This window comes from Pygocentrus nattereri, chromosome 6, assembly GCF_015220715.1.
Source record: "Pygocentrus nattereri isolate fPygNat1 chromosome 6, fPygNat1.pri, whole genome shotgun sequence".
Lineage (NCBI taxonomy): Eukaryota > Metazoa > Chordata > Actinopteri > Characiformes > Serrasalmidae > Pygocentrus > Pygocentrus nattereri.
The window spans coordinates 16,528,847-16,547,511 of record NC_051216.1 but is presented as its reverse complement, the minus strand read 5'-3'; the positions used below and the strand labels follow the sequence as shown (position 1 = coordinate 16,547,511).

At 40.0% G+C, this 18,665-nt stretch overlaps 1 protein-coding gene across 3 annotated transcripts in view; it reads left to right on the top strand.

Moving 5' to 3' along the window:
* adarb1b (adenosine deaminase RNA specific B1b) overlaps positions 1-18,665 on the top strand; it is a 166,547-nt gene that overhangs the window by 85,528 nt on the left and 62,354 nt on the right. For 2 of the 3 annotated variants that reach the window (XM_017691611.2, XM_037539662.1), the window contains exon 4: positions 11,978-12,031. Coding sequence is in view for 1 of the 3 variants with exons in the window: in XM_017691609.2 (XP_017547098.1) it covers positions 18,246-18,345 (100 nt within the window). In the remaining 2 variants the exon portion in view is untranslated. Of the gene's footprint in view, positions 1-11,977; positions 12,032-18,157; positions 18,346-18,665 lie in introns of those variants that run through there. The other variant, XM_017691609.2, reaches the window with a different exon arrangement.

Sequence of the window (18,665 nt, the reverse complement as noted above, 5' to 3'; positions counted from 1 at the left end):
CATAAGAACAGATTTTCAAAGACTTCACACTATTCACTCTCTGCACATTTATATTACATACGTGGTGTTGGGGTGAACCCACGGGGAATAAAAGTGTGGAGGCTGTGTCCCTTCACTCTGTTCTCCTCCTATATGGCCTGCTGTGTGTGTGTGTGTGTGTGTGTGTGTGTGTGTGTGTGTGTGTGTGTGTGTGTGTGTGTGCGTGTGTCTGTGCGTGTTTGTGAGGGTGGACAACCCAGACAGGCTGCTGACTGGCTATAGCTGCTAAAGGAAAACCTTACGCTGGCCAGTGGTGATATTTTAAACATCTGGAATTTTACATAAATTGTTATGGCTGTTTGGTTTTTTAAAAAAAAACAATAATGCGGTGGGTCCACCAGACCACCGAGTAACAAAAACATCAACACCAAACAACGGTTTACTGACAGACAGCACCCATCCATTGCTTTCCATTTTTCATTAGTCAGAGTTGTAACTAAACCTCGACTGGGAAACTAGATAATCATTGTCCTGTTTTAAAATTGTATGTGCCTATGAGGAGAGTGCTATCATGCCTGTATATTGTCTGGACAGGTCTCTTCAGAGTTTTCATTTCATGCACACGTATATGAACATGTTTACATGCATCATAACTATCTTTTCTGAGCTGCAGTCTGTAAACAGTACTTGCTCACAAAGTCACAGAACACAGGCCGGGAAACAGCTGGCAAGCAAGCAAGACACAGATAGGCCAGGAACTGCACTGCACTAGGTTAGACAGACTAGAGAGAGATGCACTGCCCAGTTAGGTTAGACAGACTAGAGAGAGATGCACTGCCCAGCTAGGTTATACAGACTAGAGAGAGATACACTGGCCAGCTAGGTTAGACAGACTAGAGAGAGATACACTGGCCAGCCAGCACATCAGCTTTTATTTGTTAAATGTTACTGTTACAAGCTGCCATTGAACTTAAATAGGAGAGAACCCAAGTTGACCCAATTGCTTTTTTTGTGAGCAGGTTGTTAGTTCTTCTTCAATCTTTCTTCGAAGTTGTAAATAATAAGTAGTTGCGTAGGCGGGGGCCTACACAACATTAGAAGTAAGGGTACTGAAGCCACCACTTCTGATTACAAGCCATTAATTCCATTATTTTTTTGGTCTGTCGTTTATCTGCTGCTGCTCAGACAGTTTGAACATGTCTGTGCTGACCACTGAGAGAAAAAAAAAGAAGCCTTTTTAATCAGTTTCTCATTTTCATTGTCATAGAAATAATTTATTAAGTGTTTATTGAGTGATTTTCACAACAAAATGGATGTTTTGCCTTTTATTTTCTTGCCACAATTTACTTTAAGTTCAGAAATATTTTCTGCAACCTCAAAGCCTTATTTTTAGCTCTCCATAATGTCATCACTGATAATAGCTAGCTAGTTAACTGGCCTAGTTTTCCCACTCCTTTGTGCTTATTTGGGTGAATGGCTAGACTTTTTCTCTTCTCCACTTCTTGCAAATTAAAGGTGCACATTGGAACCTAGTGTACTGAAGGTGGAAGTTCAATACTGCTATATTGCTACTAATTCTGGATTGAGGAAGAGCATAAGTTTACTTGAAAACTATGCAAGCCTAAATTAAATAAATAAATGTTTTCTATATGTTTTGTTATCGTTCATCTCTCATGCCTAATCCTTGGTTCACTAGTCTGAGTGCTCCAGTTTTCCCAAGAACATTGTGCCTCAAGTGCCGCTTTGAACTCCCTAAGTCTACCTCTGACTGTTAAGATCATCTTAACTCTGCCACTCTGGAGAGATGTGGACTATACTTTGTTCCTGGTATAACTGGAATAACTCCCTCCCACCACCATCCCCACCCAGATGCCTTGCTGTGGCTGTTGCAGTTGGTCCAGGTGGCTGGTTAAGCTATTGGGCCTGTCCTCACTCATCAGTGGGTAGCAGAGCCTGTTGTTTCCAGAGAACAGAGCGGGGCATTGTTTTCCTGCCTGGCCTTCTGGTGGCACTCAGTCAAAGCCAGCTCAGCGGCGTGTCCACACTGCACGCATACAACCACCCACACGCACCACCCATATGGCTCTGCTCACAGCCTGGTCTGCTCAGGCTGCTGGAATTGAGGAGGTTGTGTAATTCGGGGGCTGTTTGCAGTTTGTTATTTTCTCCCTTCATTCTCGGCACACCCCAAGCAGAGCGCTGGCTCCCTGAGGGGCTGCACAGATACCCTTTCAACACCCCTTCTATATCCACTGCTGTTAAATGGGAGCAGACTCTGTTCTGCGCCTCTTTGATGGAGGTGTGTCTGTGTGTGTGTGTGTGTACTTGTTTATTCTACATTTTTGGGACCAAAATGTCCTGACGTAGAAAACAACATGGAACCTACCATTTTATTGGGCCTGACTTTGTATATTCTTCTAAACAACACCTGTGTAGTTCAGTTTTTTTAACTAAAAAAAATTAAATTAAAAAATTAAATACATTTGGTTCCTAACTATAGTCTCTAGATATAAACTCTAGATTGCCAAAAGTATTCACTCATCCATCTAAAGCATTGAATTCTGGTGTTCCAATCACTTCCATGGCCACAAGTGTATAAAACCTAGATTGCATGCAGACTACTTCTACAAACATTAGTGAAAGAACGGGTAGCTCTCAGGAGCTCAGTGAATTCCAGTGTGGTACCGTGATGGGATGCCACCTGTGCAACTTATCCACAAAGTGGGAGACCTCATAAAATGACTGGTCAGCGGAAGCTGAGATGCAGTGTGCAGAGGTCACCAACTCTCTGCAGAGTCAATCACTACAGACCTCCAAACTTCATGTGGCCTTCAGATTAGCTCAAGAACAGTGTAGAGAGCTTCATGGAATGGGTTTCCAAGGCCAAGCAGCTGCATCCAGGACTTGCATCTCAAAGCGCACTGCATAACTTCGAATGCAGTGGTGTAAAGTGCCACCACTGGACTCTAGAGCAGTGGAGACGTGTTCTCTGCAGTGACTAATCACGCTTCTCCATCTGGCAATCCCATGGAGTCTGGGTTTGGCGGTTGCCAGGAGAACGGTATTTGTCTGACTGCATTATGTCAAGTGTAAAGTTTGGTGGAGGGGGGATTATGGAGTGGGGTTGTTTTTCAGGAGCTGGGCTCGGCCCATTAGTTCCAGTGAAAGGAACTCTTAATGCTTCAGTGGACCAAGAGATTTTGGACAATATCATGCTCCCAACTTTGTGGGAACAGTTTGGGGATGGCCCCTTCCTGTTCCAACATGACTGCACACCAGTGCACAAAGCAAGGTCCATAAAGAGATGGATGAGCGAGTTTGGTGTGGAAGAAGTTGAGTGGCCTGCACCAGAGTCTTGACCTCAACCCGATAGAATACCTTTGGGATGAATTAGAGTGAATGCGAACCAGGCCTTCTCGTCCAGCATCAGTGTCTGACCTTACAAATGCGCTTCTAGAAGAATGGTCAAAAATTCCCGTAAACACACTCCTAAACCTTGTGGAACACCTTCCCAGAAGTGTTGAAGCTGTTATAGCTGCAAAGGGTGGGCCGACATCATATTAAACCCTATGGATTAAGAATAAGATGTCACTCAAGTTCATATGCATGTAAGGGGAAGACGAGCGAGTACTTTTGGCAATATAGTGTATATTTACTATATTCATGTCCAAAGTCAGTCTTTCCCAAAACTGTATTAAAAAAAAAACAAAAAAATAACACACGCACAAGAGTAAAGAGTGAGGGGACACAGAGAAAATGGGACTCACAACTGTCACCTTCAGATAAACAGTACTGAAGCTTTGAGAGAGAGAGAAGAAATTTAAGCTCCACTTTTGCTTTATATCTGAAAAATTCTGTAGCTGTTTATCCTCTGTGAGAATACAGCTCATTGCTCTGGGTGTGAAAGGATGTATACCTGTCAAGAAACTGTTACTGAGTAAAGAAAATAAACGATCAGGAATACATTTTGCACTATTTTCTGTTACATACTTTGTTACATACACATTTCTGCTTTTATTTCCCAACTCTGAAAAATTATTGGTTTGTTAATGACCATTTTGACTGGAAATTAAATAAATGCACATTACTGTACATTTAATAAATATGGGAAGTATACGTGACCGTCATGACATTGTACAAAAACAAGCAAGTTTGTGTGTGGGTGTTTCTGTGCCCCTCCTGTTCATGCCCGCACGTTTGCACACCAACTTGTGTTAATGACGCTTACTAATGACTTGCTGCTTCCTGAACCAGTCCTGATGCTGGAGATGAAGAAAAGAGCTGCATGTGTTTGTGCCGGACGGTTCGTTTCCTGCTCTGCTTGCTGTAGGTGCCAATAAACACACACACACACACACACACACACACACACACACACACACACACACACACACACACACACACACACTCACACACCCTTAGCGTCAAAGCTATTTATGTTTCTCCATAATTCAAGTTTTTATAGTTTGAGCTGTTCACCACAAAGCAGCAGCACATTTTTCTAGAATGGGCTGCAGATAAACAGACACCGTGGCTTGTGTTTTTCAGGCATTTAAGGTTTGTGGTGTACGACTGCCTGCTCTACGATGATGTCCGGAGTGTGTGTGTGTGTGTGTATTTGTGTGCATGGCTAGCAGTGGAACAAGAAGATCTCAGCAGTGCTGAATATTTAAAAATCTGCAACAGAGAGTGAGCTACCTGACATGGCATGAAGAGAGAGCCCAGGGTACATGGGATATATTCACCAGCCATCTTTATATAAATCTAATATCCTACCAACTTTCCTGTCGGAAGTTCACATTGAGGGCAGCAGCAGTAATTTTCCCCCGGTGTCCTGTTCGACTGTCTAAATGGCTCAATATTTCCAGCCCAATCTGCCTGTGGAACTGCTGTCTCTGGGTTTGAAGAAAAGTGCTGGTGAATGTGCCGTAGACCAGAGAGGCAACACTAATCCACCTTAGAGAGACATTAACCAATGGTGTCGTGTTGGCAACACAAACATTCAGAAACTGTGTTAACTTTTACCACAATGCACACATGCGAAAAGGGCATTTTTACAGCTCAAGGGCCTTCACTGAACTTTCATTTCTCAGTGTTCTGTTCAAAATTTCCACTAATTAATAGCATTTACATTAGCATTAATAGCATTTACAGGAATAGTTTAGTGAAAAAAAAAATTCTACAGTTTTTACAAGTAGATAGCATTATGACCCCAAATGTGGTCAATCAGTCAAGAAATATTTGCAGTCGGAAGTTTGCTTTTAAGTTCTGCATTGGAAGCTAATTAGCTTAATGCACCTTATGTCAGTTTAGCACTCCCTGCTAAAATAATCACCTACTTGCCTCAAAATTCAAGTTTGAGTTCAGAATTTGATGTTCCTAATAACCTAATTGCAACAAACTTGCAAAAAGTATACCAGCAAAAACAGAAAGCAGTGGTGAGTAAATTCTGTTTGATGTGTATTAAATTGAAAACAGTACAAAGCCTAGGAACTTCACACTCTGATTGCCCAGACCATGAAAGACCATGCCTTTTGAACTTGATGCTGTTAATAGTCTGGATCGTCCTTTACGTCTCAGGCCCAGAGAACACAACATTCTTTTTTCATTTCCATAAACACTTTGAAGGATTGGCTTTTCAGGCTGCAACACACATATAGTGTACATCAGTGCATTTTAGATGAGCTCAGGCCCAGAGAAATCGGCAGTGTTTCTAGACATTTCTATTGACAAATGGTTTCTGATCTGTATAGTACAGTCTTGTATTTGTGGATGCAGCGATGAACGGTGTTTATTGACAATAATTTGTCAAATCATTCCTGAGCCCATGCAGTGATATCCATCACAGAAGCATGCTGGTTTTTAATGCAGGGCAGAGCAGAGGTCACTGGCATTCAGTTGTGGTTTTCAGCCTTGTCCTTTACACGCAGATATTTCTCAGGATTCCCTGAATCCTTTGACATTGTTATGCAGTGAGGAGGTTAAAATACCTTTAGTCCTTGCAGTTGTAAGGTTTATTTTTGGCCAGATTGTTCTGCTATATATTGCAATGTTTTGTCAGGCTGTATTCATTGAAAGTAACAGTTTACAGAAGGGCAGCATTCATTATACATGTCTATGTAGTTGTCATGAGGTGCTTAAGTAGGTGTCGGGTAGCACTTGTGAATGTTGCCCCTCGGTAAACTGAAAATATTCTCTTCTTTCTTCCTTCTCTTTCTTTTTCATTTTCACAAGGCTTTGCTTCCTATTTAATGCTTTTAACATTGTGTGTGCATGTGCCACTCAGAAGCGCCTATCTTTGGTCATCCTTAACTTGACTTTGCTGTGCTGTCCTGAGCGAGACATGTCGGCAGCTCGGCTGATGACAGCAAAAGCCCTCTGTTCTCGTCTGCTCTGCATTATTCGTTCGCTCTTTTCTGGCCCTTTACGCAGCCTGATCTCTGATGTCTGCAGTTGAGCTCCCTCACTCTTGTCTACAGGGAGCTGGGTAGCAGTGTTAGTGCCCCCGTTAGGCCAGAGGTGACATGGTCACTTCTGTATCTGCCCAGCCATCACGAATCTGACAGTCATACAGAAGTTTTCTGAATTCAGACGGCCACTCCAGCCGCAGTCACGTGCGATGGTCTCTTCACCCAGACAGTGTTATTCTGATGGCACTTCCTTCTGTTCATTCCTTCCCCCTCCTGTGTTTTTTTGTCCTTGAGCTCAGTCAGCGCTGTCAGGAAATGTGATTTATGAATTCACTTATTGAGTTCTTAACCTTTATTTCATGCACTTTGTTTGGGCTGAATATGGTCAAGGTGTTTATACCGAAGGCTGATCTGTGTATAGTCTTTCACAGACAGTCTTTAGAGCAGCTCTGCTCTGCTGGGGTAATGGACAAAGAGCTGAGGGTGATGGAGAAAACCCAGAGCAGGTGTTTTTCTAAAGGTGTGACTGTTTATTCAGTAACCTCCTCTGAGTGACTTCACCCTTTGAAGAGGAGGAGAAGAAAAGCACATGTGGGACAAATCTTGTTAACACCTCTCTCTATGAACAAGTGATGACATGTATGTGTGGAAGCCATTGAGGAGTAAAAATAAACAAAGGAAATATGCCTGCCAAAAGTTTTGAGGGCAGCTGTCTTTCTAAAATGTTTTTGAATACATATGATCATTTGAATACATTTTGTTATTTTATATATTATAATAACTTAAACTGTGTATATTTAAATATTATAAACTAAACAAAAACATTTTATTTTGCATTATTCAATGATACATAAAGACTAATCACGGTCATGTCTCACAAAGCAAGTTCAACAGACAGGGTTCCTGACTATGTTTCAGCTTCACATAACCAGCAATTAACTCGTTGTAACAGACGGTTAAAAACGTTTCTTTGTTAAGACAGGTTTAGATATGCAAGCTATGATTAATCCTCATGCACAAGCATGAAAATATCTTAGACATAGAAAGTATAAAAATAGAAATAAAGTTTTTTATGGCAGTAAAAGCAATTTAATCTCCACTGCCACCACATTACACACAAGTGTTTATTGGAGTAATAATAATAATATTGGAGTAATAATATGCTTTACTTCCTCTTCTAAAAAGCAGTGTTCTTCACATGTTTGATGCCAGAAACATCACAAAGAAAGGAAAAAAAAATCACCGGGGGTGTCCACCTCCGTCAGTGTCTGATTGGTCAAAAGCTTGCCCTGATTGGTCCAAGAGCTGTTTATGATCTGGAATCCTGAGCATAACCTGGCCTGGAGTGGGGTTGGTGTGGAGTAAAAGTTGCAATGTTGTTCTGGTAAAAAGTGATGCACTGTCATCTGGACCAGGAATCCAAAGTTAGATTGAACTAAGCTTAAAGTTAGCTGGTTAAGCCATAAATCCTGCTTCATGAGAAATGTTTGACAATATTTGTGACAGTATTGCTTGGGAATAATGATATAGCCCACATGTTTGTAGCCTTGCAGTTCTCATCAACGCTTTATAGTGTTTCAGCCTATGAAACACATACTTTGAATCACATACGTTTCATACTTTGAACAAAAGTTTGGACAAGAAAGCGGTCATTACTTAGGCAGAACCTACTCTTCATACCAAGGAATATACTTAGATTAATATGAAGCTGCAAAAAGAATTCCTAAATAGATATTTTATGTTAATCATGCCTTTCCAGTTGAATTTTCCTTACTTAACTCAACATGAAATGGAAATTGTAACACATTTTCATCGCGTATTGTGGCATATCACACTGTATCAGGAAGGGTCTCTAGCTGAGCGTTTTCACTCGATGATGTATGGGGTGGTGGGAACTGAAACATGATATTATTGAATAATATTATCTTTCTTTATGGTAATGTAATAAAAATATAAACAAAAGTCATTGCACTTTGATCAAAGATTACGGGAAAACAAAAACATTGTGTGTTCTGGTATGGTTATGCTGTGATGTACTGGTCAGTTTTGATTTCAGATTGACTTTAATTGAAAGTAACAGTGAAAGTCAAACATTAATAGCAAACCTAATAGGAAAATGTCAGAAAGAGGCAAGGTGTCCCTAAATGTTTGATCGACATGTATATCTGAAGGGTGGTGATTAATTATAAAAGTTTGAGGAACCCCTAATACACTTAGCCATGCTCAGGCTTCTGTGGTATCTGTGTCCCTTTCAGTTGTGCTGAGGGTCCTGCCGCCTAATTGTCTGTCTAGAGTAAACGCCTCCTCCAGAGTGGTTTGACTTTAGCTTACACAATAGTACTTAATGCAGATTGCAGTCACGCACATTCCTCCTCTTGAGCTCCTACGGCACCTCATTGGCTTCCCCCCTCTTCTCATCTCTTATAGGCTGCCCCCCAAATGTGCTTGGCCCTTTGGTGCTTCAGTCCGCAGGTTGCTGTCCAGCCATCACACACTATTTGCTACAGCCCAGATAAACAAGGCCTTGATGAGGGGGCTACAGAAGTCTATTAGACAGCTAAACACATTATCCCCCATTGTCCCAACCATAGAGAATGCTGATGTGGGCAGTGCTAGCAGGCTGTAAGTGGGACCCTTCTCACCCCAGTCAGACTGGCTCATTCAAATGAGTGACTTGGAATCAGCTAATTTTGATAATGCACTGTCACCATTTGGGAATATGATGAGCAGAAGGCTAATTGTCATGTAATGAGTTAAGAGCCTGTTGTTGTGACTTGTCTGGTTCACCAGCAGTGTGGTAGTAATGGAAGCTGAATAAGAAAGAAAAGAAAGTGTAACAGTGCCTCCTTCTGGCCAAATTCTATGCTTGAGATTTTTGAACATTTCCATTAGTGAACTTTAGTGCCTTCATTTTTGTATTCATTTCATTGTAAAAAGATCAGTTTGAATTCATTGTTTCATTAGTGTAAAATTGTGTTATTCTTCTGTTGTCATATCACAAGACGCATCATGGCATTCTCATTTACAAGGTATTTTAAATGAGTGACAAGATATTCTACATACCAGTGGTCTCTAAATCACTTCATGTCCACTGCTCTGCTAGCTGCGCGTGTTGTTACATCTACATTGCAGTCAAAGACAGTTGTACAGTGTCTAGATGTATAGAAGCTAAAAATATAAATATATGTTCTGTCATTGGCTGAGGGAGTGGGGGGCTTGGGCAACTTTCTGGTGGGTTAAATCAAATGTTGCAGAACAGCTTTGATCTGTAGCCCTGGTTTATTGTTTATCTTTACTGTATTATTTTCTGCTTGTTTTTCATTGTTGCTGTAACATTGAAAACTTAGGATTGTGGAGTTTTTTTTATTCATATATTTTGGAAAGGCCTTTTTTAAATATTGACTGGTGCTAATATTAATAGTTACGATGTCTTACAAGATTTTTCTTTATGTATGGATGGCATATTGTGAATAATCAAAGGCTGACAGACTTCAGCGATTGTGAAACCACTGTCATTACAGTTTACATTAAAGTGAGTTTCTAACCATATTAGATCAACAGGGAGTATGAGGGACACACACTGTGTGTGTGTGTGTGTGTGTGTGTGCGCGCATTCGACAGTGTGGGCCTCCAGTCAGAGGCTGTGCTTGTTAGCTATGGTGGCCCTCTGCGTGAGAGAGAGATGGAGTGTTCTCACGGCAGGCACTAATGAGGACAGCCCTGTGTGTCCCCACAGGACCCCTCAGGATAGAGGGCCATGCTGCATATTAATCTTAATCTGTGTCATAATCATCCAAGCAGAGAATGCTGCTCCTAACATCTCTGTTCAATACACTGAAAAAGGGTAGTTCCCAAGAATGTATGTATAATAATGAAAACCATACGTAAAGGTTTGGATGGCCTGGTCTAATTACATCATTTACAGAGTCAGTACACACATCCTGTATAGAGAGCACATTGGGGCTGTTCAATTTTTTTTATACCACTGTGTAAAGATAAAGATGTTGCACAGAATTATGAAACCTCTTAAGAGTTGGGGTCAGAACCTACGGATGTCCTTGAGCATTGTCTTTATTTGTGCTCACTCCAGTGAGTCTCTTGTAATACAGATGTTGTTCTTGACTGTGTATATATACACTCACTGGCCACTTTATTAGGTACAATGTTCAATTGGTCTGAGTATTGCAGAAACGGCTGATCTACTGTTTCTTGTTGAAAGTATGCCATGAAGAATTAAGGCAGTTCTGAAGGCAAAAGGGGGTCCAACCTTATACTAGCAAGGTGTACCTAATAAAGTGGCCGGTGAGTGTGTGTTTTTTCTGTTCAGATAACCAGGAAGGGTATAACAATTTCAGCTCACTGAAAGGGGAAAAAATCTGTGATACTCCCATCCCTTCAGGGGGTCTTTTGTTTGCAGTATTTATTGGAAAACACTATGTGATCAGAATTGTAATTGGTTTGATTTGATGTAAAATATTGCATTTGTTCATCTGATTTATTTATTCTGCTTTACACTCGTTCATTAAAGTATTTGATTTAGTGGAATAAAACCAGTTAAATACCACACAGTCATTATTGACAAACCATTTTTACAGTGTAAAGCTCTCTAGAATGAAAATGTTTGAACGCAATACCTTTGCAAAATGTAATTGAATCACTTCTGAATGAAAAGTCGCATCAAACCTAAAATATGTGCCGTTAAATATGTGTGGAATAAAATCCAAGCACGTAACTGATATTTGAGCATTGCTCCCTGCAGTCTAAAAATAGTCACAGAGTATTTGTGAGAGAGAGAGTGAGTTTTGGAGGCAGAGCTCTTCTTCCTTCTCATTTGCTTTTTGCTAACAGGTAGAGCGCCCCCTAAAGGCTAGCACTTAGCATTGAAAATGATGAATGAGAAGTCAGAGGCTGCAGGCATATTGCTTACTGCTGTGAGGGCTAAATTGATGTTAGCTTAGGCTACATACCAAGACTGTGTAGTAGAGAATTTATTACTCAGCAATCTTTCTCAGCTTTCGTTTCCTTTTCTTTTCCTTCTCCTTCTCTTCTTGCCTCTTCTCTTCTGAAATCCTTCGCCTCGGTCTGTGGCTTTGGGCAGAGGACTTGTTATTTTTGCTTTTCAAATAAAAAGCTTTTAATGTGAACTCTGGCTATGTGTGATTTGAAGCATGTCTTTTTTTCAAAGAAGTGGCCACGCTGGCTTTTAGACAGACCCTGGTGGAGAACTGATTTGCCTATTGCACCCAGCTCACAGGCCACATTTGTGCTATCAGTACTTTGTGTTTGCTTGTTAACTCTAACTCTCTCTGACAGCGAGATTCTAATCCTACGTGAACTTATTCTAAGGCTTTAATGCATCAGAAAGTTGCAGACTGGTGTGGCCCTGTAGCTATAACACCACAGAGGTAGACTTTTGTTTTACATTTCAAGACAGGAGTGGTGTAGTGTTGTTGCTAACCACATCGCAGGCCATCATCCTGAAGCTGTGATGGCCTGGTGGATCAGGTGGCTCTTCTGAAGCCTATTTGAGTTCCTATCAGAATGGGCTAAGACTGTGTTGACATGCGCTCTCTCTCTCTGTTTCTCAGACAGGTCAGCTGATCAAGGAAAAACTCTGGCGCTAACGGCTAGTGGAGACCCAGGTGTGTAGACCTTCTTTATCATTTCAGGCCATCTTTCTCACTCTATCTTCACTCCATCAACTTTAGAGTCCAGTGAATTAAACCTCACTCATTCAGTCTGTAACTGAATTTTTTTGCTCCATGACTTATTCAATCAGTCATTAAATACACAGGCCGTCAGTGGTCAGGACGGTTAGTCCAGTCTTGCTTAAGCCTGTTTAAACATTCAGGGAAGGTTTTTCAGGCCCAAATTGTGGAGAGTCATTACGGAGAACTGGCCCACAGTCTGTATTGGTTGGTTAGATGAAATAATGATAGCTTCTGTGAACTGCAAGTGACCAGGAAGGTCACATAATATTTGTACCAGTATGCCACAAATGATGGTGCAAAGCATTTTACCTGTAGTTTACTAGAATGGAGTCAGAGATGCAGAAAATGAATCCAGTTTGGTAGGAATGACCAGCCTCTTGGGGATAGCCAGTAGCCTATTATTAAAAAGTAAAACCAAATCCATATTTGTGTAAAATGAAACTGGTCTTGACTATGCTTACTTGTCTTTGTGTGAGGACTCTTACCACTGATTAGTGATCACATTGCAATGCACAACATCAAACTAAGAAAACTTTTTATTTGCTAAAATGGTTACATTGTTTAAACTTTATACTTCTACATTAATTTTTCCTGTATTTTAATTTTCTCCTCTGAGGTTCACTTATAACATTTGTGTGGATTTATGCATCAAACATGGTCACAATTCATTTTCACCTGACCACCTGATTTTCCGACTTAATCCTTTAGGATTAAACAGCTGTTTTTGTTACTGTGCCTTTAAGACTGATGTAACATGACCTGTGTTCTGATTGGCTGCCCTCTATGTGCCTCATTCAAGAAGCAGTCAGGACTGAAACACTCCTCGTAACTTCAGGATGAGTGGGCAGAGCTAAACGGCTGTAGGCGGAACAGGAGGATGCATGTAAATTACTTGGTTCTTGTGACATCACAGAATCAGTTAATTCAGAGCAAGCTGTTTTTACAGCTAATTTTCTAGTTTTCATGTTAAAATGCAGTGGTACTTGTGGATTATATTTGTTTCTGGCCCAAATTCAGATTGAAGTCTTGAAAAGCGAGTATTTTTCAGTAAAACAGTCAGTTGAGATTGCAGCAATGTGATAAATATTTGGCTTTTCACTTTTATATGTTCAGCATATCATTGATTTAAAAAAGTAATGAAAATTTGTATATTGCGTTTTACCTTGTCTAAAGTTATGAGTTCATGATCTGACTTGTAATCATAACTTACCACTTCAAACTTAAACACGTATATGTGACTTGAGAAGCTGGAGTTATGACTTTGCCCTTTGTCTTCATTCTACTTGTAGCAGCACCTGAACATTCTGCGCATACCACTACGTTGTTCTTGTTCCGTCTTTTTTCACCTTATAAAAGCAGATTACACAAGGTTTGAAACATTGCATTGTGTTTCTGCTTGCTTTCTGGGGCACTAGTGATGAGTCAGTGGTCTATGTGCTGCATGCTGTAGCAGCATGCTCTCTACACCCCCTCATCTGCTCCACATACACATGAAGGGCATTTAAGGTAATAAAGCAGCAACTTCTGTGACCATTAGGGGGAGTTGGAGAGCTCTAATTCAGATTGAAGTCTTGAAAAGCGAGTATGTTTTTCAGTAAAAGAGTCCGTTGAGATTGCAGCAATGGGATAAATGTTTGGCTTTTCACTTTTATATGTTCAGCATATCATTGATTTAAAAAGTAAAGAAACTTTGTATATTGCGTTTTACCTTTTCTACAAGTCATGATCTGACTTGTAATCATAACTTACCACTTCAAACTTAAACATGTATATGTGACTTGAGAAGCTTACGCTCCTGAGGTTACACACTCAGCTTAAAAGATGGTGACTGAAAGAAAATGCAGCTCTTAAAATAAAGTAGCAAAGTCACAATGTGTACTAAACGTCTAAAAAATCATGTGTGAAGGCTTTGCTTATGAGCAGAAGAGCTGCAGTGCAGAGATTAAAGATGCTTGTTGAATACAGCATCAGAGTCTCAGCAGTGAAGTCGGTATAACTTACAAAACAAGCTTAGTCATTAAGTATTTATTTAGTCTTTTCTTGGATGTGCCTGAAAGTACTTCTGTGGAGTGTGGAGTGTTCTGGGAATCACAGTGGAATGGAGTATTTACCCTGATTATGGACAGGAAACACAGATGTATGCCCTATGAACAAGTCCACAGATATAATTAGTCAAAATTCTCTCATGTCAATTTAAAGTGGGGAGTCCTGATATTGGGTGAAGCTTACATAAGCAGGTTTGTCTCAGCCACACAACTTTTGCTATGCGTTCAACATGGTCTCAGGTAAAAGCTGACAACCAAGCGAAAGCTTATCTAGGAAGCATAACTGAGCTATGAAGCTAACCCATCGGTTTTCTGTTCATGCAACCACTCATGTCAGCGTTTCATCTGTCTATTCGTTTGACCATTTGTCTGTCTGACTGTTTTTAAGGCATGTTTTATTTTAGTTACATTTATTTTAGTTAAATTTTATTTGTCTTTTTTCCTAATTCAGACTTTACTGGATGGTTTTTATAACACTGATTTTCAGTATATTTTTAATATTTTACTGCCCCCTGTGACTTTAAGATGAGTGGGCAAAAGGCTATCAAAGGAAGAAACAGCTAGCTAATGTCACAATGTGAGCTTGTGCTATTTTAGGAAAGTTTTGTTTTAGAATTGGATCTGATTCTTTCCTATATCCCTCCGATATCCAATCCAGCATTTTCTACCATGTCAAAAAATGAAGTTTGGAATGTTTCCCTCATCATTTTCAGGATGCTGTACATAGTGGAAGTGCAGAGCCATCACTGCAGTTTGAAATTTTAAAAAAGAGTGAGCAGCGCACCAAGAAAAACCACCACTATTTATAACCAAAAGGTTTTTGTTTTTAGTATTGTTTTTTTGTATCACATGGTAATTTGTCATTTTCAATTATTACAAAACATCAGTGTCCAATCCTAAGTGGTGTTGTACCCAAAATCCGGACACTACATACTACAATAGCTTTTTTGTAAGAATATAGTGATACATGAGCTACATGTATAGGCTACATCTCTGGTGCATAAACATTAAGACAGGGAAATGATTGGTGTGTAGTGTTTAACCCAGTGCAGTAACTTACTTTGACCAAAAGATGGCAACATAGTTTTGTTTTGGACTGGAGGGATTGATCAGATTGAGGTGCTGGAACAGTAACCGACCAAGCATACAGGATAACGTTTGGAATGGCTCTGAAATATATTTAATTTGGATTTTATTGCTACTTTTATTGGCCTTGGCCTCTTTCTGCCTGGCCTTGGTACATTGTTAATAAAAAAAACCTGAACCTTTTCTCATAACGCACAGAATAAGATGAAAAATGGCGAGTAACTCATATAAAAACTGTGACACGACACAGGGCATATATATCTGTATTGTGTTCGGTTATTATTGTGACAGTGTTGAGATTAGTTTTAGTGTTTTATAGTTCTTTATTTATCATTTATTATAGATGTATTACAGTCATCTCATGTATTATTTGATTTGTTTATGTTATGCAATTCTGTGTTGTTGTTGTTTATGATTTTGTCTCATTTTTTGTGATTTGTTTGTCATGATTTATGATTTTGTTTTGAACCTTTCAGGATATTGAGTCATTCTTTCACATTCCGCCTCCCTGAATCTCTCTCTGTCTTAATATGAAGCCTCAGCGTAGAGTGAATTTCTTCTGTGAAGGAAAGGCATCGTGTGAGCTGCGCTGGGCAGCAGTGTACCCTCTCAGTTTATGAGCTAAAGCAGTTTGGAGCTGTGATATACACTTTCATCAAATAGAATATGGTATAGGAATCTCCTTCAGCAGCAGCTGTGCAGAGGCTTTTCTTTAGTAAGCTTCAGCTTTTTATGGATATTTCATGTAAGCGAGGCAGTTTACAGTGGAGGAAAGTCTGGACACTTAGTTCAGTTAAAGGGCAACTTTGTGTTAACACAACTCTTAGAAAACATTGGATGAATGTGTTGTGTTAACTGTCAAAATAAGCAACAAAAACAGCTGAAGACTTTTATATAAAGTAATGTAATAAATAGTGCAATACATTTAAATGAAATAAAATAATATATTGACTTAAATGTGTTTATTGCTGGATTGCATGAGATATTGATCCACTATAGGGTTCTTGTGTGGCTCTCAGCAGTTCTAGGAGCTATTTTCTGTGGTTCCAGGTGTAATATGATGCTCCATGGTTCTAATAGAGATGGTGTTCTGTGGTTCTAAGAGAAATATTGCTCTCAGTAATGCTAGGAGTGGTATGTTCTCTGTGATTCTAAGAGAAATAGTGTTCTCTGTGGTTATAGCAAACAAGGATTTTTCTGTGATTCTAAGAAACAAAGCGCTCTCTGTGATTCTGTTAGAGATGGTCTTCTCTATGATTATAGGACAGCGGTTCTCAAACTGATCTTCAGGGTGCCCTAAACAGTTCATCTTTTAATCTCTATGTATTGTGAGTTAGGTTGGAGAAAAAATGTGGACTATTTGAGGGCCAATGTTCTAGGAGACATGATGTTCTCTATTGATTTGTAAACCATGATCTCTATGAGATCTATGAGAGATGGTCTTCTGTGAGAGGTAGTGTTCTTTATGGTTCTAGGAGACATGGTGTTCTAGCATGTTCTGGCGATTTAGTATGCTTTTTGGTTTTAGTAGTGATGGTGTTCTCTCTGGCTGTAGGACAGATCAGCCTGTCATTTCTTTACAGATTACTGGAGCTTAACTGGACTCAGTGGAGCTTAGAGGACATCAGAGAGACTCTCCATAGAGCTCACTGTCTACCAGTAACCACTAAAGACTGCATCGGAACACATACACAGTAGACAGGAACTGTTTCAACTAAATACATCTGTGAGGTCTTTGGATGTGGAGGTTGACAGAATATTGTCAGACAAGGCAAACCTTACGAGTGTTATTTATTTTTATAGTATTATGGAGTTAAGTTTTTCTTTTCCTATGATGTTATAGTTTTGGGCAATGTTTTCTTACTACAGTGACAGTATGCTGATTTGTTGACTGCAGTGAGGTGTTTACTAAAGTTCTGCTGAAGCCATAAGGAGCTGATGTGGTCAGGCTGCTGACAAGCTACTGTACACAGTAGTTGCACTGATTAAAAAAAAAAATTAAAAATCTGAAGGGGCGTGGCTAATTTGAGCGAGAAATGAAAAACGCACGTCTACCTAACTCTCATTTAGAAGGTGCATGTGTGGTTTGCATTTATCATAACAGTGAGAATTGCTGAAATATCCAAGCGTGTACAGCTGGAATTTAAATAGTAATAGGTCTCATCACTCATAATGACATCAACCCCTTTAATGCAACTATTTCTACCTTTTAATGTGCTGTTCTCCTTTAATAATGTAAATTCTTATATAATATAAATAATGATGATAATAATAATGATAATAATGTAACGTCTACCATTTTAGCAAGCAAACATATGCATTGGAATATGCTTAACAATCTTTGTCAACATTTTATTGTGCAAGCTTAAAAATAAAAATGAGTAATAAGCTCTTAATGATCTGAAATCTGTTCTGAATGTGCAAGGAAGCTCATTTACAAACTATTGTAAATAGTGCATCCACCAATAAAGACAGCATCTTTTACTTGTTGAAAAACACTGTACTGCACAGGAAGCTCCAATTCCACATGCTGGTCCATTTCATGATCAGTGTGGATATGGTTATATTCTCAACTAATCTGACCATTCTAATAAGTTAAAAGGGACATCATCAAAGTCTCTGAATGTATCTCAGATGACACGCTAGGTAGGACAATCTGAAGAGGAATTTTACATTCTTTTTTGACTGGACATTCTCAAATTGAGCCCTGGCTATCGTCCAGCAAGCAGTCTAGAAAAAAGAGAGAATATTTGAGTCCCTCCCTCTGAGCTGAGCCCTGAAAACACAAACGCAGTCTGCTCTCTCTCTGCTTGTCTTTTGATTCCACCGTTTACCGAGTCCTGAGTGGTTGGGAGGGGGAGCAGCGGACCACGTGCGTGTATGCCTCCGCGTGGAACACGTGTGTGTTGGTTAGAAGCGCTCGGGGAGAGTGGGGTTGTTCACACCTCCAGCGAGTGTGTCAGGAAGAGAAGCAGTAGAGGAAGCTGGTGTTAGTGTATAAGGGCCGGTCACTCATGGCTCTGCTGCTGGACTGCCCACCCTGTATGGGTGCCTACTACTGCCTGATGAGGACCAGGGTCAAGAGGAGGCGCAAGAAACGCTCTGAGAGAAAAGGTCAGCTACTCACGCACTCATACAGTGGAGGAGTAGAGAGATTGCCCTTCTGCATTAATCCTCACTAGCAATTTTTCGTCTTTGAGAGTGGTGGAAAGCAGACAGCATTTAATGGGTTGTTCAGTATGTGGTGTAGAGATGTACTAATGTGTTGCATGCAGCTCTGTCTGGCTGTTTTAGATGTGCATGGAAGAAACTTAAACTTGACATTCAGCAGCTGTAAGGATGAAGCAGTATGATATTTTGGTGTTCAGTGTTCAGTTGGTTGAGTACAGATACAAAGAAAATGACAAGAAATAGTCTATCGTAACATACTGTTG